Source organism: Rhinolophus hipposideros (assembly GCF_964194185.1).
Source record: "Rhinolophus hipposideros genome assembly, chromosome: 5".
In the NCBI taxonomy this organism is placed as follows: domain Eukaryota; kingdom Metazoa; phylum Chordata; class Mammalia; order Chiroptera; family Rhinolophidae; genus Rhinolophus; species Rhinolophus hipposideros.
Window position 1 is genome coordinate 57,564,037 of NC_138051.1, and position 22,821 is coordinate 57,586,857.

Here is a 22,821-nt window from a genome sequence, read left to right on the forward strand (position 1 = left end):
CATTTTTCCAAGTAGATGTGATCTCTGCTTCCTCTGAAGGACAAACCTGACTCCTGGCCTCACACTGCAATCAGGAGCACGTGCCTGGGCAACACTGAGAGGTGAGAAGCTTTGGAAGATCAAGGGATGTGGCTTTGAATTCTCCCAAGTATCCATCCAGCCCGGAGGCCCCACACTCTTCCCTCCTCCCAGTACCAGCACTAGCACATCATCTGCAGGAACAAAAACACGATGAAAGGGGAGAACTAATCCCCTGGATTCCACCTAGCACTGTGCTGAGAGCCCACCCGTGCCTGCAACGCTGAGCCCCGGGTGACAGGGAAAACTAAGCCCTGGGTCCTGCTATGGAGAGGGTCCCGGGAGCTGAGGGCTGAGACAGCAGCAAACATGCAATCAAATGCTAATTGTCCAGGGTAGTGCCGACCACGCCGGCCACGTGCACACAGTGAGATCTGTGGGAATCAGGAAGCATCACAGAAGAGCTGGGCTTTGAAGGCAAAAGGGCAACGGGTCAGTGGAGGAAGGAGGGCTGGGAGAGGGAAGGAAGAGTGGGGGTGGGGTGACGGGAGATGAAGCTGACATCTAGGCAGACATCAGACCCAGGGGGGCCTGGAAGACCTGGCTAAGGAGCTGGGGCACTTCCTGGCAGGCAAAGGGGAGTAGGGAAGTGACATGAGCAAGCCTACATTTTAGTCACCTCCCCTCCTCCCAAGCGTGTGTGTGTGTGTGTGTGTGTGTGTGTGTGTGTGTGTGTGTGTGTGTGTGTGTAGGGGGTGCGGCTAGAGAGGGAAGGCAGAGAGCCCTGAAAGAAGCATTAACCAGAATTGCAAGTCTGGTCTCCAGAGACAGACTGCCTGGGTTCCAATCCTGCCTGTGCCACTTGCTAGCTGTGTGTCCTTGGGCCAGGTACTAAACTCCCTGAGGCTCAGTTTTCTCATCTGAAAGATGGGAATTATAATAATGAATAATGAATGGGACAGTGTGTATAGTAAGTGCTGGCTATGGGCTAGGAGGAAGTCTAAGCAGACTTAGACTAAGGAAAGCTCAGACTTCCCTCCCTTTCAGCCTCAATTGTCACCTCCACCACAGCCCTGCATTCTGGTGGAAATATGCCCCAATGAAAAAAGCACACACTCAGGAGCAGCTGAGTGACCTTTGAGAACGACTAAGTGTCCTGACCCTCAGCTTCCCCAACTGCAAAACGGGTGGTAATTCCTGCCTCATGGGCAGTGGGGCAGCAGGAAGAAGAAATAAGATCAGGTCCATGTCTAGCACGGTGCCGGGTACCCAGCAGGTCTGGGCTGACTGGAGCTAAACTGGAAGTCCGTGGAGACGGGCAGGGGCTGAGGGGGGCAGGTGGCAGGTCTTGGAGAGCAGGACCTGCCATCAGCAGAGAGGCTGCACCTCTTCCCCCCTCTGCAGGGTCCCAGGCTGTCCCCCAGGCTGGTGGGAGCAGTTCGTGATTCCCTTCTACCAGGAGCTGTGTTTCCCATGGAGACTCAGCCCACGCGCCCACCCTGGAAGTATGCGTGTGCATGTGTGTAGGGGGTGGGGCATAGGGTCCTATTCATGCCCAAGTGGGGCTGGAGAGGGGTGTCAGCACCAGCTGCCTGCCCCACACGCTGACGTCACCTTGGCTCCTGCCACTGTTCTGCTTTTGTCACATTCTAGGCGGGTCGTCCCACCCTCCTCCCTCTCCCCAGTTCTTGAGATTCCCTGTGTGTCAATTATTTATTAATTTTGTTCTCAGGGAGCAGATGGCTGGAGCTGAGTTGGACAGAATGTACCTCCCTCCCCTCCCCTACAATAGCCCCCTCAAACACGCAGCTCACACAGGCTATCCAATTTCTTTCTTCCACACATCCAAAAATTGACTTTCCGGACAGGCCACATGTCCCAGGACCTTGCCTGACCCCTGAACCTGCTCAGGGGGGACTTCTCCCAATGTCTCTCCTGGTCGGAGAGGCAGACGGGGGAGGGGTGAAGCCCGGGAGGACTGCCCTCTCTCAAGGAGCAGAGGAACAGTGGCCGACAGCCTGCCTCCCTTGGACCTGGGAAGGGGGCTTTCAGAAGGTCTCCCCTCCTTTTCTGGTGGATGTCATCACAGGAGCATGATCTAATCCAGGGACAGAGATGGGGTGGGGACCAGCTGCCTACAGTCCTGGGTTCGGGGGTCTCCACAGCTGCCCCCAGCCTCATCCTCACTCCCACAAAGGTCTGAGTCCCCATGAGGGCAGGGCACCCCGCATCTACTCCTCATTTCCCATTTCTTCAGAGTTGGAAGAAACTCTGGAAGGGAGGACCTCTTCACAGCTTCCAGAGCACATCCAAGGCTGAGGTGTCCCCGCAAAAGGAAGGCAGGGATTGGGGGAGGTGACGGCCAAGGGTGAAAGACAGACAGAGAGGCCAGCAGATCTGCTTTCCCACTGTTCTTCCCCTGAAGTCCCAGGCCCCAGGATGGGCTCCATCATGGGCTCCTCACAAGTGACTTGGTTCTCACATTTCTTATCCCCCTCCCCCATATCCTGTGGAAAGAATCAGACAGAGCCAGCTCTGATGCTCACCAGCTGTGGGACCTCAGGTCATTGCTTAACCTCTCTGTGCCTCAGTTTCTTCATCTAAAATGGGACCATAGCACACATCTGGTTCCTTCCTTCCTCCACCCTCCCATCATGGCTTTCCTGAGCCATCCAGATGCCCCCTCCCATAAAAGCCAGAGCCTTCCCTCTCTCCAGACTCTTCCTCCTCCTTCCTCTCTGTACTGGTGGTTCTGGCTTCTGCTCAAAGTTCCCTGAGGCTGGGGCTATGCCCTCCTCATCCCGAAGCCCCCCCTTCAGCCCTGGACCCCTGACAGTGCTGGCCTCTGAGAAGTGCTCAATAAATGTGCATTAAGTGGAACTCAAGGGGCAGAGAACATGGGTGGCCCTGGCTATTGAATTCCTTTTTGTTCAAAATCAGAATTCTAGGGTGAATAGCAGCTCCTCTGATGCACAGACCCTGAACGAGCGTTTGCTGCCGTATCCGTAGCTCCCTTCTGTCCTGTCACGGTGACTGCACCCCAGTGTGCGGTGCTGACTCAGAGCCCACCATCCTGGGGAGACCCACAGGCACAGCAGATGCCGGCAGAAGGCAGCCCAGGCGATTCTGCGAGGGCCGTGGGCTGGGCAGAATGGTGCTCGAGGAACCGAGGACTTGCAAGTATAATTGCTTTGTGTGATTCATCTGAAGTTGCTTTAACCTTGACAGCTAGCTCGGTGTAGTGAAAAAAGAACCCGAGAGAGCTGCAACCTTCTGTGTGGCGTGACGCCACTCTGCACACCCCCTCCCAGAGGAGGCAACCGAGGGCTCACCAGGAGCCCCCACGCGGGGAAGGCAGGGATATGAGTCATGAGGCTGCTCCCACCCATGGCTACCCCCTCTTCCCACTCTTTTCCAAGTTCTAGGATGGAGAGAATCACATGAAGGGAGAGGAGAATGTCCATCCCCTGCCCTCCAGAGGTCATCGGGAAGCTCAGCAGAGCCCTTGATGAGGTGACACGATACCGGATCTTGACTTCTCAGAAACAGAGCCTGGGATTTTAGAGCTGGAATGATCACAGTAACTTTCCCATTTTTACAGATGAGAAAACTGAGGCTCACAGAGAGGGCAGGACTTAGCTCGGGTCACCTAGGCAGAGGTATAAACTGAAGCTGGCTTTCCTGCGTGTTATGGCACAGGACTTCCATCGCTTGAGAGGCAGCAGCATGGAGCTGTGGGAAGAACACAAGTTCTGGGTTCTAATCTCAGCTCTACCATTTGTTAGCTGGGTGAATACCAGAAGTTACTCCACGACCCTGCGCTTTGATTTCTTTGCTTGTGAAATGGAGACAAGATACATGACCTCTCCAAGCTGCCAGGAGATTAAATGAGATACTCTATGTAAAACATCTGCCTCCAGAGGGAGCAGGAATCCCATTTACCTTCCTCTTCAGACTCTGTGGCCCTCTCATACTTCTTTCTGACCAACTCCCTTCTCCTCTCCCCCTACTCACCCTGGGGCTCCTTACTGCCTCACTGGGAAGGGAACCCAACATTTCCGCAGTAACCCTTCCCAGCAGACCTGTGTGGCCCAGCCTCCTCACACCCTGCCCGGCCCTGTCCATGTCCTTTCTGGCGCCCTCAGCTGCTCCAGAACAGAGGCAGGAACGCCAGCCCACATCCTGTTCCTCTGCATTGCCCCCATGTCCTGTGCTGCCAGACGGTGACATCTCCATGGAGATGTGATAAACATGGGGACTCTTTCCTGAGCTACTTTGCAAGCAAATCCCCAATCCCAGTGCCCTGGTCTGCCCTGCAGTCACGACTCTGTCCTCCAGGCCTGGGCAGAGAGGAATGAGGAAGTTGCAGAAACTTTAGGTCATCTGTACAAAAGTCTGCAGAACAGCTTGCCCTGTTTGCTTTGCTAGAATGAGACCCATCTGCCTCTAAGACAACGCCAGCCTTGAACTCCCAGAGCAACTGGTTGGAGACAAAGGCATGGAAGTCAGGAGACCCAAGGTCAAGTAACAATTCTGTCACTACCTCCCTGGGTAACCTTGGGCAAGCAGTTTACTTTTCCTGGACCTCAGTTTGCCCATCTGTAAGATGGAAGTAGACCAGACAATTTTGAGGTCCCTCTCAGCTCTTTTATCAATGGTTTCAAGTTAAGTCATGGGACCTCAGTGACCAGAAATTCAGTTTGGGGATCCTAGAACATACTTCCTAGCACTCCATTCCGGAAATATGTGGATACAGGCTTTCATATTTGTGAAGAGAACTGCGGGAAAACAGGATACCCAAGCTACAGTGATACGAAGGTTGTATGACTACAGCTCTTACAGGTCAGCACTGAGCATTGTGGGAAAACGCAGAGACCCTGGAACACCCAAGATGAAGGAGCGTGGGCTGGGCCAGAGCCCTTGTGCCAATCTTGAGCCAAGGAACTTAGGCATGGACTGTGGGGCTACTGCAGACAGCCCGGCATGCTGGAAAGAAGACAGAGTCCCCAAAACATACAATGAGGAAAGCACTTGAGTCCTGATCCCTTTTCAAACCATCCTTGCAAACAGTTGCCAGCGCTGGGAGATCTAATTCTGGTTATTGTCTTTCCCCCTGCTTCTCAATCTTCACCTCTAAAATGCCCCGCCTCCAAGGATGCCTAATGCAAAGCTCCGAAAGGTCCACCAAGGGCTCAAATTATCACATTAAAAAAAATAAATGTCAATTCTACATTCAGTTTTATAATAAATCTGCATGTTTTAATACAAGAAACAATGTTTATATTACTTATCAGGTAACCAATGTGCCATTACATGGTGAAAAATTTTAACTATAGCTTCAAGAATCATTAGCAAAAGTCTTTTCAACAAATGGTGCTGAGAAAACTTGATATCCACATGTGAAAAAACTGAAGTTGCACCCCTATTTTATACCATATGTAAAAATTAACTCAAAATGGATCAAAATGAGCTTAAACTATAAAACTCTTAGACAAAAACATAGGGGGAAAGCTTCATGACGTTGGATTTGGCAATAATTGCTTGGGTATGACATCAAAAACATAGGCAACAAATGAAAAAATAAACGGGACTTCATCAAAATTAAAAACTTTTGTGCATCAATGGACACTATTAACAGAGTGAAAAGGCAACCCAAGGAATGGGAGAAAATATTTTCAAATCATATATGTGATAAGGATTAATATCCAGCATATGTAAACTACACCTGTAACTCAGCACAACAACACAACAGCCCAGTTTAAGAAATGGGCAGGAAACGTGAATAAACATTTCTCCAAAGAACATACATAAATGGCCAATACAGCACATGAAGAAATACTCAATACCACTAATCATTAGGGAAAGGCAAATCAAAACCACAGTGAGATACCACTTCACATTCATTAGTTTGGCAATTATCAACAAAGCCAGAAAATAACAAGTGTTGACAAAGATATAGAGAAATTAAAACCCTGTGCATTGCTGGTGGGAATGTAAAATGGTACATGTGCTGTGGAAAACAGTATGGACAGTCTCAAAAAATTAAACGTAGAATTACCGTATGATCCAGCAATCCACCCTGGATATATATCCAAAAGAAGTGAAAGCAGGGACTCAAAGAAATATTTGTACTCCCGTGCTCGCAGCAGCATTATTTATAATAGTCAGAAGGTAGAAGCAACACAAGCGTCCATTGACAGATGAATGGATAAACAAAATGTGGTATACACACACAATGAAATATTACGCAGCCTTAAAAAGCAAGGACACTTTGACACATGCTACAATATGGATGAACCTTGAAGACATTATGCTAACTGAAATAAGCCAGTCACAAAACCACAAATATTGTATGATTCTTCTTATTTGTGGCACCTAAAGGAGGCAGATTCTTAGAGATAAAAATGAATGGTGGTTGCTTGTGCCTGTGGGGAGGGAAAATGGGGAGTTAGCATTCCATGGGTACAGTTTCATTTGGGGAAGATGAAAAAGTTCTGGAAGTGGATGGTAATAATAATAGTTGCACAACAATAGCAACATACTTAATGCCATAGAACTAGCTGTGCACTTAAAAGGCTACAGTGATAAATTTAATGTTATATATATTTTACCACACACAGAAAGAAATCTCAAGCAAACCCTTACCTTAGTTTGAAAAGCATTGATCCCAGGCTAGTTTAGGAGTGTGGGCATATCTCTGAGCTGTTAAATGTTTTATTTTAATCTGCAAGGACGGCTGACAGCCAAATCAGCCAGGGGTCCCACACACCATTCAAGATAAGAACACACTTGACTTAGCAGAAGCTCCTCTTGGTAGTGTCCCAACTTGATTCCTGCTGTCTTCCTTCCTTACTCAGGCCTGCTCTGCAGTCCTGCCTCGTGCCCAGCACCGGGGGTTAGGGAATGGGGGGGTGGTTTCCACAGATGGTAAGACACTGTACAGTGAGCATTTACTGTCCTGCACTCCATCTGTGCACATGGATAAAACCATTTCCATGGACTCTAAGAATGTGGGGAAATGGGAGGGTGGGTGGCTCCTCTGTCGGGCGTAACCCAGCCCTTCTGGGGAGGCCTGAGACCAAAACTAAAATGCCATTCTATAGCCCAGAACTCAAACTTCAAAGCACCATGGGACGGGAGGCAGCGAAGCAGGACCCGAGAAATACAATAATTTAATACAATGAAGGCTTAAATTTCAAAGTTGATTTTTCGGTAACATTTATAAAAGTTAACAGGGCATATTTAATTTAGGAATTGGCTCACGTCCTTCTTCTTACGGCTGAAACCTCATAAATGAAATATACTGGATCATTGCCCAGTGCGGAAATAAAAGTTATGAATAATGCTTCTATCTCAATCATTGTCAGTGCTTTAATATTCCTAATTACTTTAAAAAGCTAGATATTCAATATAGGAAAACTTTTTTTCTTTTTATCTCCACTTGTGAGATTAGTGCAATTTAATAAGAGTCACTCTGTCGTCTTTATTCAGGGTAGACTGACATTTCATGCTTTTACTCTTTATTATTATATAGGATGGAGGTTTATGACCAAGCGTGCAGCCAGTCCATTTCCCCATATTGGTCTGTCGAACATTTCACAGTTAGCCACCATAGCTGACGTGTCTACCCAGCAGACAAATCAGCATCACCTCACTTCCTTTATGGAGCAGAAAGAAATGAGTCCAGGCTTTAAAGAAATTAGGCTATGGGGTTATAAGTCTGTAAAAGAATGAAAAGTTCCCTACCCCGACTGCAGTACTAGATTTGTCACCTTCACGACTATCAAAGTCATAAATCCCTGGGCAGCCACAAAGGGCAGGGCAGGGCCAGGCAGTAGGATGATGGATCTTTATAACCCTCCCTGCCACTTCCAGGAATTTATCCTAAGAAGAATTGAAACAAGTGGGCGAAGATATATGCACAAGAAGCATCACTGCAATATTTTTACTTAGGGCCACGCTGCCTTATCCATGCGCCCACAATCCGAACATCTCTAAAACGACCAAATGAAAATTTTTTTTAAAGGTTCAGCACCGAAATTCATTTAGAGACAAAATCTTCACGAAACTGGGGTTATATATTTTCTATATATCACTCGATGTGATGAGTCACCTGTCAATTCAGAAATATTATGTTTCATCCCAGGATTCTGCCCAGACCCCACTGGGATATATGTCATACATGATATAGTCACCACATGCCTTTCTACACTCTGCAGAAGAAATCTACATTTTGAAACCAACAGGCCCCAAGGATCTTGGGGAAAGATGGTGGGCCTCAAAGCGAAACATAAGAAACAACCTAAATGCCCTTCAATGAGACGGGTTAAATACTTTTGGTCATCCATAGAATGAAATTCTGTAAGGTCATTAAACATTTAAAGGGAGATTCATGTTTCTGGACAAGGAAAGGAGGGTATGACATAAAGCTGAATTTTAAAAGCAAGTTACAGAACAGCACAGAGATTTGATCAAAATAATACACGTTTTATCCAGATCTAGCTTTAAATGCAAATGTGTAGAGAAGGCACAGGAAGGGCAAGCGCCCAAATACAGACGTGGTTACCCCTTGGGTGTGTGGGCTTGACTTTTTGTCTATACTTGTGGTGCAATTTGAATTTTCTTTTTAACACAAACCAATATGATTTTAGAATCAATTAGACAAAAATCAAAGGTTCCCTGAAAGAGTGTCACATGTACAAAGAGATGTCTATGGCTAGGTCCCATTCAGAACTCTCCAGAGATACAACTGCACCGGCGGGGACCCCCGTCCTCATGGACATGGCCCCACAAGACCCCGAGGCACTGCAGGGCACACCCAGTCAGACAGATGTCCAGCGGCACAACAGCTGACGGCCTCAAACTGCTTGGAGTAAACCTAGTCACCATCTGTGTCCTTTGGCTGATTCTTCTGTCTCCAAAACAACATTGCCGGGCCCCATCTCGCAGGCAGATCCTTCCTTCCCCTGTGAGCAGCTACATTTTCCTGTCAATTTCAACCTTGGGCTATATTAACAGAGGTTGAGCATCCAGAAGGAAGGAGAGCATAATGATTAAGTGTTTAGGTTTAGGACTTAGGTGTTTGCTGGATTGATAGTCCCAGTTTCGCTATTTACTAGCTGTGTATCTGTTGAAAGTTGTGTAACCTCTCTGTGCTTCAACTTGCTCATCTGTAAAACGGGGCTAATAACAATCCCTACATTACAGAGTTGTTGTAAAGAGTAACTGAGAAGATCAAGTGCCTAGTGTACAGGAAAATTCAATAAATAGTACCTATCTCTATTATTTTTTTTCCATACAAGCCTGCAGTTGTGTGGTCAGATCTGGGAAGGACAGTTTAAGAGGAATAAAGGCCACAGTCAATGGAGAGAAACCAGATGGAGAAGGAAGTTCAGACCATGTCATGTGAGAAACAAAGGAGCTTGGAGAATAAAAACTTGGAGGAGGGAAGTGATCACTGTCTTCTAGTACGTGAAGGGCTAGTCCATGGAAGGGGACTCTAGTTTCTTCTCTGCGACCTCAGTGGTCATCATCAACTGCCTAAGATGACCACCTTCCCACCCACAGTTTGTGGATTGTCCACTGAGCTCCTGGGGAGAAATTCAAGACATGGAAAGGAGGGTCATGGCAGTCCTTCACCCTGCCCTGGCCTTTAGCATGACTGAAAACCAACTGGTAGAAGCTAGATATAGATTTCCACTCGAGAGGAGGGAAAACTTTCCAATAGTCAGAATGTGCTTCCACAGGAAGCGGTGAGCTCCTTGCTAATGGGGGGAATCAAATAGAGGTTGGAAAACTCATGGCAGGGCATCGACACGTTCAATGCTCTGGATGATTTTGAGAGTGAAAGTCTATGAATTCCCTTCATTCAATGCAGCCGTCCCTCAAAACGGGTGGAACCTGGGGGTTTAGTAGTACATGCCTTTGAATAAACCCAGGGGTGCTGGCTTTTCAACCCGTGCAGGTGGACTGACTGAGGAAACAGCTGTAGGTTGCTCAACACCAAGTCTGATGATTGAACGGGGGGTGAGGAAATTAGGCAGCCTGGTTTTGTACCATTAAGTGACAAGGTTGTTTCCCTATGTGCTTGGTAAACTCACTCTAGAGGCAAGATTCACTCTAAACTGCCTAGTTCTGTTCAACTGCCACCTTCATTCTATTTCCTTCCCAGATTGGAGACCCTGAGAGACACAGACCATGCCCTCCAGCTTCCACCCCCTGCCTGGCACAGCTCAGCATGTGGTGACCAAACGAACTGGCCCTGATTGGTGATTTATATGCATTCAGGGCCCCCCGGGACTCAGGCTGTATTTCTACCTCCAGCAGGCTGCCCTGGACATCATAATCCAGCAGCAGCAAGCAGACCTGTCTCAGCAGAGCTCACCTAATCCAATTAGGTAGTTCATCAGAGATTCATTGTGAGCAAAATTATGCAAAACAAAACGTGGACAAGGAGGACAAGCTCTCAAACATTTCCGCCGACATGTTTCCTGCAGTCCACCGAAAGTCTGGTTGAGCAGCACATCCCTTTAAGTCTCGTGTTCCCTCAGGTTTACTCTTCACTGTCTGGAGGAATCCCTGGCCCTGTGTCTCCATGTGGCCTACCTCAAAGCAGTGAAACAGGAGGCAAGAGGAGGCCACCACAGTCACCATTGAACAGAGTCGCTTGAATACCCAGGGAGACCCTGGACGCCCTGATCCAACATAACCACCCAGGCTCCGAACAAAACCACATCCAGGAACCTTGCGTTAGTCGGTATGTTCTAATGCACTGGGTAGGCAGTGAGGCTCCAGGTAAGGCCTTTGGAAAAAAGGACCATAACTCGATGCTTCCACCCCAACAGAGAGAGCGAAAAAGGGCAAGAGACCATACGGGCTACCATAGACCCAACATTCCCTCTCCAAGTTTTCATGACCATTATGGTCACTACGGGATGGTGAGAACAGGTGGGTCAGGAATGGGGGTTAGAGTCCTAACAGGTCAGTTGAGGTGTGGTCTCTACTCACATTGTAATAGAAAAGACGCTGTACCCCTGCTCAAAGCAGAAAGAAAATGGGCTTCAACACTAACCAAGGCCTCTTTGAAAATCAAATAGGACCATGTAGTTAACCAACTGTTGATTACAAAGTGTGCCAGTGGAAAGGAGGTCACCTGCAAGTATCTAAGGGAAATGACCAGAGGGGATGGGTTTCCCTTCATCTGGGCTCTTGGCAGAGAACTCCATGCGCATTTGCCAGGTGTACCCTGTCCTCTCGGTGGCCAGCCCACAGCAGAGAGGATGCCCTGTGCACTGTGGGTCACTTGGTCAGGCCCCAAGAGTGTCCATCTCACTCTGTGCTTACCAGGAAGCCTTGCCCAGAGAGATGTAGGAACACAGTGACTTGTCCCTACAAGTGTCCCGTTCTCCTACCTTTAGATGCATCCCAGTGTCCACCAGTCTCATCAATTAGTCCCCTGAGCCTTTGGACCAGCAAAGCCAAGGACCAGGCCTTGATCACAGTGACCTCCTGGGTCTGTACCCTTCGGGAGCATCTCAATTTCACTTCAACCCTCAAAGACCATATCTAGAGGCGCTTCATCCAAAGTCAGAGTTGTACATAGGACCCTGCAATTCGCCATATACACGTCGCACCATGCCCCTGCAGACACACATGAACCATTACCCCATGCCCTTCGAGCCTCCACCCCAAGTACCATCTGTACCAAATGTAGGTATGCCTCTTCCCCGATGCCCAGGCTTGCCTAGGCAGCCTAAGCCAAACACAGACAATTCAGCATGTACCTGGCATAGGCCCTCCCAAGCCAGAGCCAGAAGCTGCCCAACCACCAAAAACCCCAGACTCACCACTGGAGCAGTCGGGTCCTCCCCAGCCGGGCTCACAGTGGCAGGTGTCCGGGGAAACACAGCGGCCATGCACACACTCCTCTGTACACAGGGCTGCAGGAGGCCGAGAGAGAGAAAGAAAGATCAGAAACAGACAGGGAAAACCAACCATCTGGTCAAGGAGCATAAACCACTTCTTAACTACTCCCTGAGGCCCAGGGATGCTCAGAACGCATCACTGGCTTTGGAGAAAAGCGACTCCAGACCTCAGTTATTTAATTAACTCCAAAATGCATTTAACAAGAATGTGCTTCCTCCCAGCCTCATTTCTTAAAATGAAACCCACGCCTGAAAAATGGCAGCCTTGGTGGCTTTTCAAGAATATTTTCTCCAAGGCTTAACACTTGGAGACTCTCCACAAAGCCCAATACCTAAATCGACATGCTTGCTCTTTTCCCATCCACTCAGGAAATGACCTGTCATGTCCATCATTTACTTTCCCCAATTCTTTCTGCAAAGGCCCTGAAATTTATCAGGTTGCCTGAAAAGAACAGGTTCCTCTCCCATTTCCCCCACCTTTCTGCTCTCCTCCCCTATTTTTGGGCTCTCAAATGTCAGCAAATCTGAAAAGTACACAAATGCTGAGGAAAAGGTAACAGCTAATTATAAGAAAGTAATTAAGAAAGACATCCATGATGATGATAATTGTAATTAGGAAGTGCCTGGCAATTTCTTATCACGCAGTCAAATGCTAAAGCCTCCTGAGTTGGGAGGCAACAGCAGCGAAGTTTCCATCAACGGCTCCAGCTCTGAGAAGGCTTATTGTCAGTAGTTTGAGGAAGGGAGTTTATGGCTCTCTTCCTCTGATATCCACATTTTCTCAAGGTCATCATTGCTTCTGAGAGATCTGCCCCACCATCTAATCCATCAATGAAGGATTACAGAAAACCCCCTCTGCCACCCCTGCCAATTTTGTAATCTTGGGAAATCAGCAGTTACCATCCACCCTGTCAATTTCTTAGGAGGGAGACAGATGAAGCACTTTCTTCTGACAAGCAGCTAGAGCACTTTTCCCTGCCTGGCACTGGCTTGGGACAGCAGGTGTCCCGGATGGTGAGGGCTGCCGCTGACCTCCAAACACCCATCCTGCTTCCACCTCTGCCTGGCCTGAATGCCCACTGAGAGGGCACCGTCAGGTTAGACAACAAAGTCCATTTTATGGTTGGTGTGGGGTACTTTGGCCCCTCCCAAAAAAATGCTGACCTGGAAGCTGTTGCCTTAGCGTTAGCCAGGTCACCAGAAAAGGCAGACCCCGAAGAGCCATTTCAGATGCCCCTCTGGTGGGTGATATGTAGTCAGCCAGCACATCCTCTGCAAGCCTGGGATGCAGTGTGGCTGGGGAGACCCTGGCACCTGAGTCCTTCTCATTTGTACAAGCAGCTTTCAGGGAGAGTTCTGGTTTGTGCTGGAGACTTCTACAGCCCCTCCCTGGGAGCTCTAGGGAGCAGCCAGGACCGACCAGCTAACCTACTAGACACTAACGCCAGTAATCAGCTCTACTTAGAACCACCGTGAGCTGCTCACCTGGCTACTAGCAAGCCCCTAGCCAGTCACCCCTGCTGCCCTGGCTCCCCATGCTCCCACTGGACTTTCCAAACAAGCTCAACTGGGTCAATGTTCCCAGTATACACTGGACAACAGGTATCCATCCCCATCCCCAGGCTGGGCCCTGCCAGCTCCCAGCCCTGGCCTCAGCCGCTCACCCTTCCCTCCATCTCACCACCATAGGCTGAGGTCCCAGCATGCCTGCAGCTGGGCCTATCTGCCTTCCAACAGACCCTTCCCTTCAGCCTGTCCGATTAGAGAGCAGCACCTTAATCTCGGGGGTTCTGCCGGTGGTGGAGAGGGTAGGCAGTGACCCGTGAACCTGCTGAGTGTCAGGGCTGGAAGAGACCTCCGAGAAAATCATGTCCGACACCTTCATTTCATACATGAACAAACGGCGGCCCGACTGCCCTAAACCTCATGGACCATGTGTGGGTTCTTGGCCAGGAAGGAAGGAACTCAGGTGTGAGGCTCCTGGAGACACAGGCCTCTGAAGGTAGAGGGAAATGAGAGGTGCCCAAGACTATGGGGCCTTCACACATCACCCATGCGACATGTCCTTGCCTGCCCAGATGGCTCAGGGGCTGGGGGAGCCAGTCCACAGGGAACAGCATAGGGGGTGCTGTGGTTGACCCCCAGGAGGGTGAGAGCCGGAGAGAGAGGCCAGAGGGGCTGCTTCAAAACACTGAACACCCTACAGGGTGGGGCTGGCAGGGGGCTCAGAGCAGCTCCAGGGAGGAGTGGGAGAAGACGAAGACCGCCAGCACCCTGCCAACGCTTGCCTCTCTCTGGCCCTTCTGACCCTGCAGAGCTGACCACTGGCCTACCTCCTGCACCCCTTCCCTAGCTGGAATGTGGGGGCCTTCAGGTGCCCTGGGTAGGCTCCACACTGCCTTTTCCCTTGGCCCTGCCCCAAAGATCCAGGGAACCCACTCAGCCCTGCAACCAACACACGGGCTTCCGGTGCCCTCACATGCAGAGGACAGCCATCCCACAATCCCTGGGCCTGACTCCAGGGATGTGGCTGCTGGCCCTGTGGTCCCTCAGACCCCATTACTCCCTCCCCTCCTCATCGCCCTGGTATTATGCCTGGGCTATTTGCTTGTCAAAACCTCAATGCATTTATATTTCATAGGTGTTGTTTAGACCGTGATAAGGCGTGAAATATTGACAGCAACTAGCCGAAGCTCATATGGTCATTCTGACAAGAGGGTCACTGTGTGTTTGTGTACCTGATGGGGAGGGGAGGAGGTGAGACCCATGGCCCTGCTGGGGCTGGGATGGCTGACTCCTACTCCAGGACCCCGGTGTAGCCCAGCGATGGGCAGCACCTCGAAAGAGGGCTGGGGTTTATACAGCAACTGCTCCTAGAACGTACAGGTCCCCTAAGTTCCTTCTGACCCACACCCCATCCCCTAGGAGGGGCTGAGGTAGAGTTCTGCCACCCTGGTGTCCCTCTTCTCTGGCTCCTGTAACTCCAAACAGGGCCAGTGTTTGCGTCCCTCTTTCCACTGCTGCACACCCATCCGCTGTCGGGGACAGGGTATCAGAGGCTGGCTCCGCCAGGCTGTGTAACTGACGGCCAGGTCCTCTCCCAGCCCCATGGAAAAATGGGAACCACTGCTCTCTCAGCTGCCCCCAATCTACTCGGTCCTGCCTCGGTCCTGCTTCTAATATCCCAGGTGCCAGGGGCCTTTTCAGTGAGACGCAGCTCAGCACCATGGGTAAGAGCACAGACTGCACCCTGAAAGCCAGTCTAGACTCAGCAAGCTTAGTAGCTCAGGACCCTGGGCAAGTTACCGCCATCTGTGCGTCAGTCCCCATTTGTTCAATGGGGCATGGTGACAGGATGGGCCTCAGGCTGTACACGAGGATTCAATGAGTTGATAAAGGACCCAGAGTAGTCCCTGGGGTACAGCTAAGTGCTGTATGAGTCTTGTTATTATTAGTAGGGTGCCCACCAACAAGGGGTAGGGTCCTTGGGTTGACTGAGCCTCTTTTATCTTTCACACGCAGGCCATCTCCCTCACTCTCACCTTTCGCTGAGGTCCTGGACACATGGAGTGGGCTGTAGGGACCTGCTGACAGACCCCTGGTTGGGGATAATGTACTAGAGAGCGGCCCCACCTCCACCCCTGGTGGAAAGGCCAGGGTGGTAGATAATGTGATGACCTAAGTTTAAATCCCATATCTGCCAGTTACAATTATAATTATAGGTCAACAAGCAAGTCTTTCACCTTCATGCCTCAGTTTCTTGATCTGTAGAATGGGGACAATGTTATAATCACACACCACATAATGATATTTCGGTCAATAATAGATTGCGTATACGACTCCCATAAGATTATATAGTGAAGGGTTTAGCAGAAGCTTTTGCCAACTTCAACAAGCTCCTTAAAAAGTCTAAAAACCTGGTCCTCAACACCGACAGATTTTCATTAATAGAGAGAAACGTTTATGGTACATTATCTGTTTATAAGCAAATTTGTGATAAAAAAAAAGAGAGAAACAAATCAATCAAACCACCATGGACATATTTCTGAAAAGAGTGACACCTCCTCAGAAGAGCCCGAGGCAGGTCCTTCAGGAGGTGTCCCAGAAGAATAGGAGATGACAGCTCCATGCGTGTCATTGCCCTCGACGACCCTCCAGGGAGACAAGATGTGGAGATGGGAAGGCAGTGATATCGACAATCCTGACGGAGTAGGCCTCGGCTAATGTATGTGTTTGTGTCTTAGTTTTTAACAAAAAAGTTTAAAGAGTAAAAATTTAAACATTTTAATTTTTAAAATAGGAAAAAGCTTATAAAATAAGGATACAATGAAAATATTTGTACAACTGTACAATGTGTTTGTGTTTTAAGCCAAATCTTATTGAAAGGGTGGAAAAGATAAAAAATAAAAAAAATTATAAAGTAAAAAAAGTTACAGAAAGCTATCATTAGTTTATTATTGGAGAAAGAAAAATATTTTTTAAATAAATGTAGAGCAGCCTAAGTGTACAATGTTTATAAGGTCTCCAGTAGTGGACAGTCGTGTCCTGGGCCTTCACGCTCACTCAGCTCTCACTCGCTGACTCACCCAGAACAGCTTCCAATCCTGCAAGCTCCATTCATGGTAAGTTTCCTATTCAGGTGGACCACTTTTTATCTCTTGTGCTGTATTTTTACTGGACTTTCTCTATGTTTAGATATGTTTAGATACACAAATACCATTGTGCTACAACTGCCCACAATATTCAGTACAGTCACATGCCGTACAGGCTTGTAGACCAGGAGCAACAAGTTATCCTATGTCGCCTAGGTGTGCCATAGGCTAGCCCGTGTACGTTTCTGAGTACACTCTGTAATCGTGCAATGATGAAATTACCTAATAATGCATCAAATCGTATCACCATCAAGCGACGAATGACTGTAGCTACCTCATGGGTTGTTGCAACGATTTAATGAAATAATACACATAACGTGCTCAGACCAGTGGCTGGCACACAGTAAGTACTCAAGAAACATGAGCTATTATTATTTACCCCCCTCTCTCCATAAACACACATACACACACATACACTCGCTATGGGGTCTGGACTTGATGTCTGAGACAGCGGACAGCTGCTACCACTTATCTCAGCTTCCTGTGCACCACCATTCCTGAGCACCTACTATGTGCCAGGCTGTGGGACTATTACACAAGCTACCTTAACCTCTGTCATGGGTCTTCCCAGCACATCTAGAAGGAATTAGCTGTGTCAGCACCTGTCTCTCCTTTGTGGATCTCCAGCCCCTGGGGGACAGAGGCTGCTTCCTACTCGCCCCTTTTAAGCCCTCGTGCTGCCTAGTATACAGTAGGTGCTATTTGTGGGTCCCAAAGAGAAAGCACCAAAGCACATGCAAGGAGGGGTTGGTTGTCTTCCCCGAACTCCGCTTCAGACCTTAGAGAAGTCACCAAATCTCTGGACGCTGGCCTGAGGCTTAGGCTGTTTTCGGCCTGCGGGACAAGGATGACGGGATGGTGGTGTGAGGCTGCAGAACAAGTTCAACCATGGTGTAAAGAGGCCTTGTTTGCGTCTACCAGTATCGAGCTCAGCAATACCAAGCAACTCACTTTCCTCTCTGGGCCTTGTGACTTCACTATAAATCAAGATTAAAACAGATAAGGTTTGAAGTCCCACCATAAGATGTCATCCCACCATCCCTCCAGGAAATGCCTGAGTTGCTCCAGACCCTCTTCCTGTCCCCCAAACCTCATCCCTGTTCTACAGCCTAGTAAACCGCTGCCCTTGACATCAAAGGGATTCCTGCTTTCTGTCCTCCATTCCTTTGAAAACAGCACTGAATTAGGAGCCAGGAGTACTGAGTGTGAATTCAGACTCTGTACTACCTGACATTTGACTCTGAGCAGGTGGCTTCCTCTCCCTCTCTCTTGACTGGAAAACAAGGGCATGGGAACACATCACCCTTCAGGCTCCTACTGCTGACACACTTGCTGCTTCTAGAGCTGCTCTGGCTTTACCACATCACCTTCAAGCACCTGGAAGCTTGAAATGCTTCCCCTGGGCTCCCCAGCACTGGGTCACCTGAGTCACCAAAGCCAGGAATAGCCTCCATCAACCAGCTCCACCAAGAAACAAGGAGGGCTCAGCCAGCCCAGTTTGCACATTCATGGAAGGTAAAATGTTTTCCCACCAGAGCTCCCCTATCCACGCGAGGTTACCCCTGACTGGCCCAACCCACAGAAGCCTCTTTTCCCTCTGAATCCCATGGTACTCTATGGGGGGTTGCTCATTTGGGAGTACATAGCACATGTGGCCTCCTGCCACTTCCCTCTTTAGCTTGGGTTCCTCTGGTCTCTCCAACTAGACTGCAAGCCCCTTGTGGGTAAATCCAGAATCTTCAGCATGCCCAGATCTCCTCATGAGCCATGCCACGTGGGGCTGTTGGTGACTCTTCTGAGTACCTGTGCTTTGCACGGAATATTGACGAGCTAGGGGAGAAGGATCAGGACGCAGAGGGTGTGGACACGTGACCTGTGAGGTCATGTGCAGGTTGGGAGTCGCTTGCGGGGAGTGGTGAATTTTGGCCTGGAGAAGGAAGTTTCGGGTGTGTAAGGGGCAGGTCACAGTCGGCTAACAGGCTGAAAGGCCCCACACAGAGTAAGGGTGCACCTGACAAGGGGGCAGATTGCAGTCCAACGCAAGGCGAGACTTTTTCACCCCTGGATGGGTTCAGCAGTGCAAAGGGCTACTTCTATCGGCAGGAAGCAACCCGTCACTGGGGACACTCAAGCAGAGCATAGAGGACCTACGAATGCTGGAGGGCAGGGCTCGTCAAGCAAACGATGGCTCTCGGGCCAAATGCTGCCGCGGCCGGTTTCTGTCAAGTTTGCTTGGAGTGCAGCCAGGCCCGTTCATTTGCATGGTGTCCACGGCTATTTGTGCACTACAAGGCCAGGGCAGATTTGTTGCCACAGAGACTGCTGGTCAGCAAAGCCTAAAATATTTACTATCTGATGCTTTATGGAGGGAGGGGACCCTCCTGCTCTTTCGGAGGCTTCCTGGTTTTGTGAAAAATGAGACTATGGGCCTTTTAAGATCCCTTCTCCCCTTCTATTCTGTCATTCACTCACTCTCTGGTAGATTAGAAGGTTCAACAGAGCCCAAAAGGTGCTTAGGAAATCCCTAATGATGACGGCCTCCTTTCTGAAGTAGTACTTTGGGTCCACCTGAAGGGACAAGGGGCCGTCAAGTTGGGAGGCATCACCCCACAAATGCTCATTTGGCCCTTTATTGCAGTCCTGTCTTCCCCCCAGGGACTGGGGACAAGGAATAGGTACGATTTAATGACCACTGTGTTCCAACGGATGGTCTTGTTAGGTAGACAATTGTAACTGTGGTGCGTGAAAAAGAGACCAAGTTCCTTCTCTGTGCTGGGCACTGAGTATCCATTGGCCCAGTTCCTCCTTGAAGCAGTATTATTACTACTCTACTTACAGTGAGGAATCCAAACCACAGAAAGGGCTAAATAACTGCTCATTCCCATAGCTACCAAGAGACTGTGATAGATCCGTGTTTCTCAACCTTATTTTCATGACTGTGCCCTCCCCACCATGAGCCATTTAAAATGTTTTCCTCATCATCCCCTCCCATGAACCTCTGCTACCTACCCCGGATACACTGTGTATCTGTATAGGTACTGTGTGAGTATCGGTGCTTTATGCATAAATAGACTAAGAACCAATTTTTAGTCCTTAGGATTGTATGTGCTGGATTTTCTCCGTTGGCTCCCCCAGGTCACTCCCTGCCCTTCCCCATCCTGTCTGTGCCCTGAGAGGCGGACCTCCCTGGACTGCACCAACGGACTTCTTTGCCCTCTGGCTTCTGGCTGGGTTCTGCCAATGGCCAATGCCAGCAGGAAATGGAAGGCTGGGCCACAGATTGGCAGCACTGGTCTTCACCCCCATAGCTCAAGGTTGGAGGGGAGGGTGAGGGAGTCTTCCGGATGAGGGGCAGAGTGCTCTCCTCAGTTGCTAGCGCTAAATGCTACACCATTTCTTATTGGGTCCCTTATCCCTCCCATGCCCTTATAAATAATAGTTTTATTAAACTCTCCTCAATTAGCATGCCATCTGTTTCTTGCTGGGATCCTAACGGATGCAGTAGCCAAGCCAAGAATTAACCCCACATCTGTGTGACGCTAAAAGGGCTGCCCCTAACCACATGCTCCACCACCACCCGACCGCAGGTTGAGGTAAGTATGTTTCAGTGCCAGATCTGTCGCCAACTTGTCATCTCCTCTGGTCTCAGTTTCTCTGTCTGTGAAATGAACAGGTTGGATGACATGATCCAAATGTTCCTTCTAGCTCTGGGAATCCAGGGTTCCACTGCAGCAACAACTCACTTTTTGGCTGATTCAAGCCAAGTTTGAGAAAAATCCGTTCCACAACGCAGGCACAGAGCACGGCACGGGAATCAGCCCGTTGTGAGGTTCAAATGCAAGGCCAGAGGCTCAGTCTTGGGCAGGTGGTGAGACTGCATTAGCAGCCCAGGACCCAGTATGAGGGTCTTGGCCTCGAGCAAACGAGTCAGGTCAGACTTGGGGTCTCCTCTACAAACCGCTGAGAAAACACTGTCCCTGCCCCGACCAAGGGGCCCAGTCTGTTGTCCCTCACTCGTGGTAAGCCCTGTGAATCAATCACGGACCTTATTAGCATTCCACCCGAGATGACCCACAAGTCCCTGAAGTGTTCATGGTAATATATTTTGCCTGGCGGTTTGCAAATGGTCTTATTAGTTAATGGAACTATGAAAATTACATGAAAAGGTCAAGATAAATAAAGACAACTTCCGTACTCCCTGGCTAACCTGCTACCCAGCTCAGACAAAGGAAGAGTTGGGAGCCAGGGATAGGAGGTGTCGCCTCCCAAAATTCTGCAGCATATGGCGTCCGGAGCTTCCCTGAACCCAGTTTCCCCAGTGCTCAAGGCACATTGATCAGTCCTCCATTAGCATTCTTGGCAGGAGCCTCGGATCAGGCTGTCATTTGATTCTGGAAATAAAATGACCTGCATCCAAGTGGGACCCAAGTGCCAATTCCAAAGTGACACATTTAGCATGAGTGATTCTGCCATGCCCAAGGTCACACAGAATGTGGTGGGTATGTGGGTGTATGTGTGTCTGTGTCAGGGAGTCACCAAGGGGAGTCCTGAAACAATTCATCAGATGTGTATCACTCATTGCTTGATAATTGCCAGCTCTGAATCCCCTCCACAGCCAGGAAGAGCCCAGACGGCTGGCCCTTCCTCTCAGCACATTTAGAGTTGGCTGTTAATTGCTGTGGTTGCATCTGGCTACAAGTCATGAATAGTCAATTTTTTAAAAAAGAAGCATTTCACCTGCAGGGCTGATAGGATGGAAGGACATTAAGAGCCAAACACTCTCCTGGTCTGGGGCCTGCAGGTCCCCCTTCTCCCCTGGGGGGTCCTGAGAGGCTCACAAAGGACTCTGGGATAGGTAGGAAATCAGGGGTCTGCCACCCCCATCCTACCTGCTGAGCTGGCCCATCACCACTCATCTAATTCGGTGGCACCGTTGCTGAGTTTCATGCCCTGGCGGTCTAGCATTATCTAAAATCCTGGGTCCCTGTTCTGCTGCTTATTAGTTGCACGTCCTTGAGCAACCTGTCTTGCCCTCAGTTTCCCAATCTATAAAATGGCTGTGGACTTAAGAGAGTCATTGCAAAGAATAAATGAGTTCATACGTGGAAAGTACCTCGAACCAGAGGTTAGTTATAATTGTTGTTGGCTTGTTTTTTATGCTGCTGTTATTCATATTGCTCTTCCCAGGCCACGGCCCCTGGACGCTCTCCACCCAAGATGACCCACAAGGCTCATTTCCCACTCAAAGGATGAGAGAATTGCTTGAGTCAGACCTGAAAAGGATTCCTCATTCACTGGGAATACTGGAGGTGTGGGGATTAGGGATAGGGAAGGAGACAGTCCGGGTTCAGCTCACTGGTGAATTATAAGTTACCCAGGGGAGCACCAAGCTCACCCCTCTCCTCCTGCATTTCTAAGAGGAGCACGGAATGAAAGGTGGTCACAGTCTGTCTGCCAGGCTCTCTCTCATGGAGAACCACTGATGGAGCTTCTGAGGGAAATGTGAACTTGGGCTGGCTAGGGTACCTGCAGTGCAGGTCCTTTCTGCTCCCATGCACCCTCTGCTTATTCATGCAAATGCCCACCCACACATGCATTCACTCACAGGCGTGTACACAGCACCTACTGTGTGCTGGGCTCTCTGGGCAGGGGTTATGGAGAGGAGTCCAAAATGCAGCCATGGGCAGGCCTTGCTCTGCCCTTGGAACTCCCAGACAGTGAATACAACTTCTGCCTGCTCTTAACTGTTTTCCCCCAAAGAACCCTCTGGTTCTTAAGAGCCTGGGGTGTCCCATCAGAGACTTGTATACAGAGGGCCGAGGGCTGTGCTCTGAAGTCCATGGACCAGAAGTGTGGGAGACTAGAGAATGGACTTGGGAGCCAGTCTGGTCTGGATTCAAGTTTCAGTTCTGCCACTTTCTAGTTGTGTGACCTCAGGAAGTTACTTTACTTCACTGGGCCTGTTTTCTCCTCTTTGAAATGGAACGGTCCTCTGGTTGGTTGCTAAGTTAAATCATCTGGTTGGTTGCTAAGTAAAATCATCAATACATGAAAAATGCTTAGAACACTGCCTGGCACATGGGAACACAGCTAATATTTTTTTCAAGGCCATTTATTCTATCTCCCTGCCTCTGAGCAGTCATTCACTCCAAAAACATTTATTAAGCACCTACTGTGTGCCAGACACTGTGCCAGGTGCTAGAAATGCCATAAGGAAATAAGCTATA

At 49.3% G+C, this 22,821-nt stretch overlaps 1 protein-coding gene across 6 annotated transcripts in view; it reads right to left on the reverse strand.

Annotated features, from left to right (window-relative positions):
- MEGF11 (multiple EGF like domains 11) overlaps nucleotides 1-22,821 on the reverse strand; it is a 339,010-nt gene that overhangs the window by 162,226 nt on the left and 153,963 nt on the right. For all 6 annotated transcript variants that reach the window (XR_013993445.1, XM_081049866.1, XM_081049863.1 and 3 more), the window contains one exon: nucleotides 11,865-11,957. Coding sequence is in view for 5 of the 6 variants with exons in the window: in XM_081049866.1 (XP_080905992.1) it covers nucleotides 11,865-11,957 (93 nt within the window). In the remaining variant the exon portion in view is untranslated. The remainder of the gene's footprint in view (nucleotides 1-11,864; nucleotides 11,958-22,821) is intronic.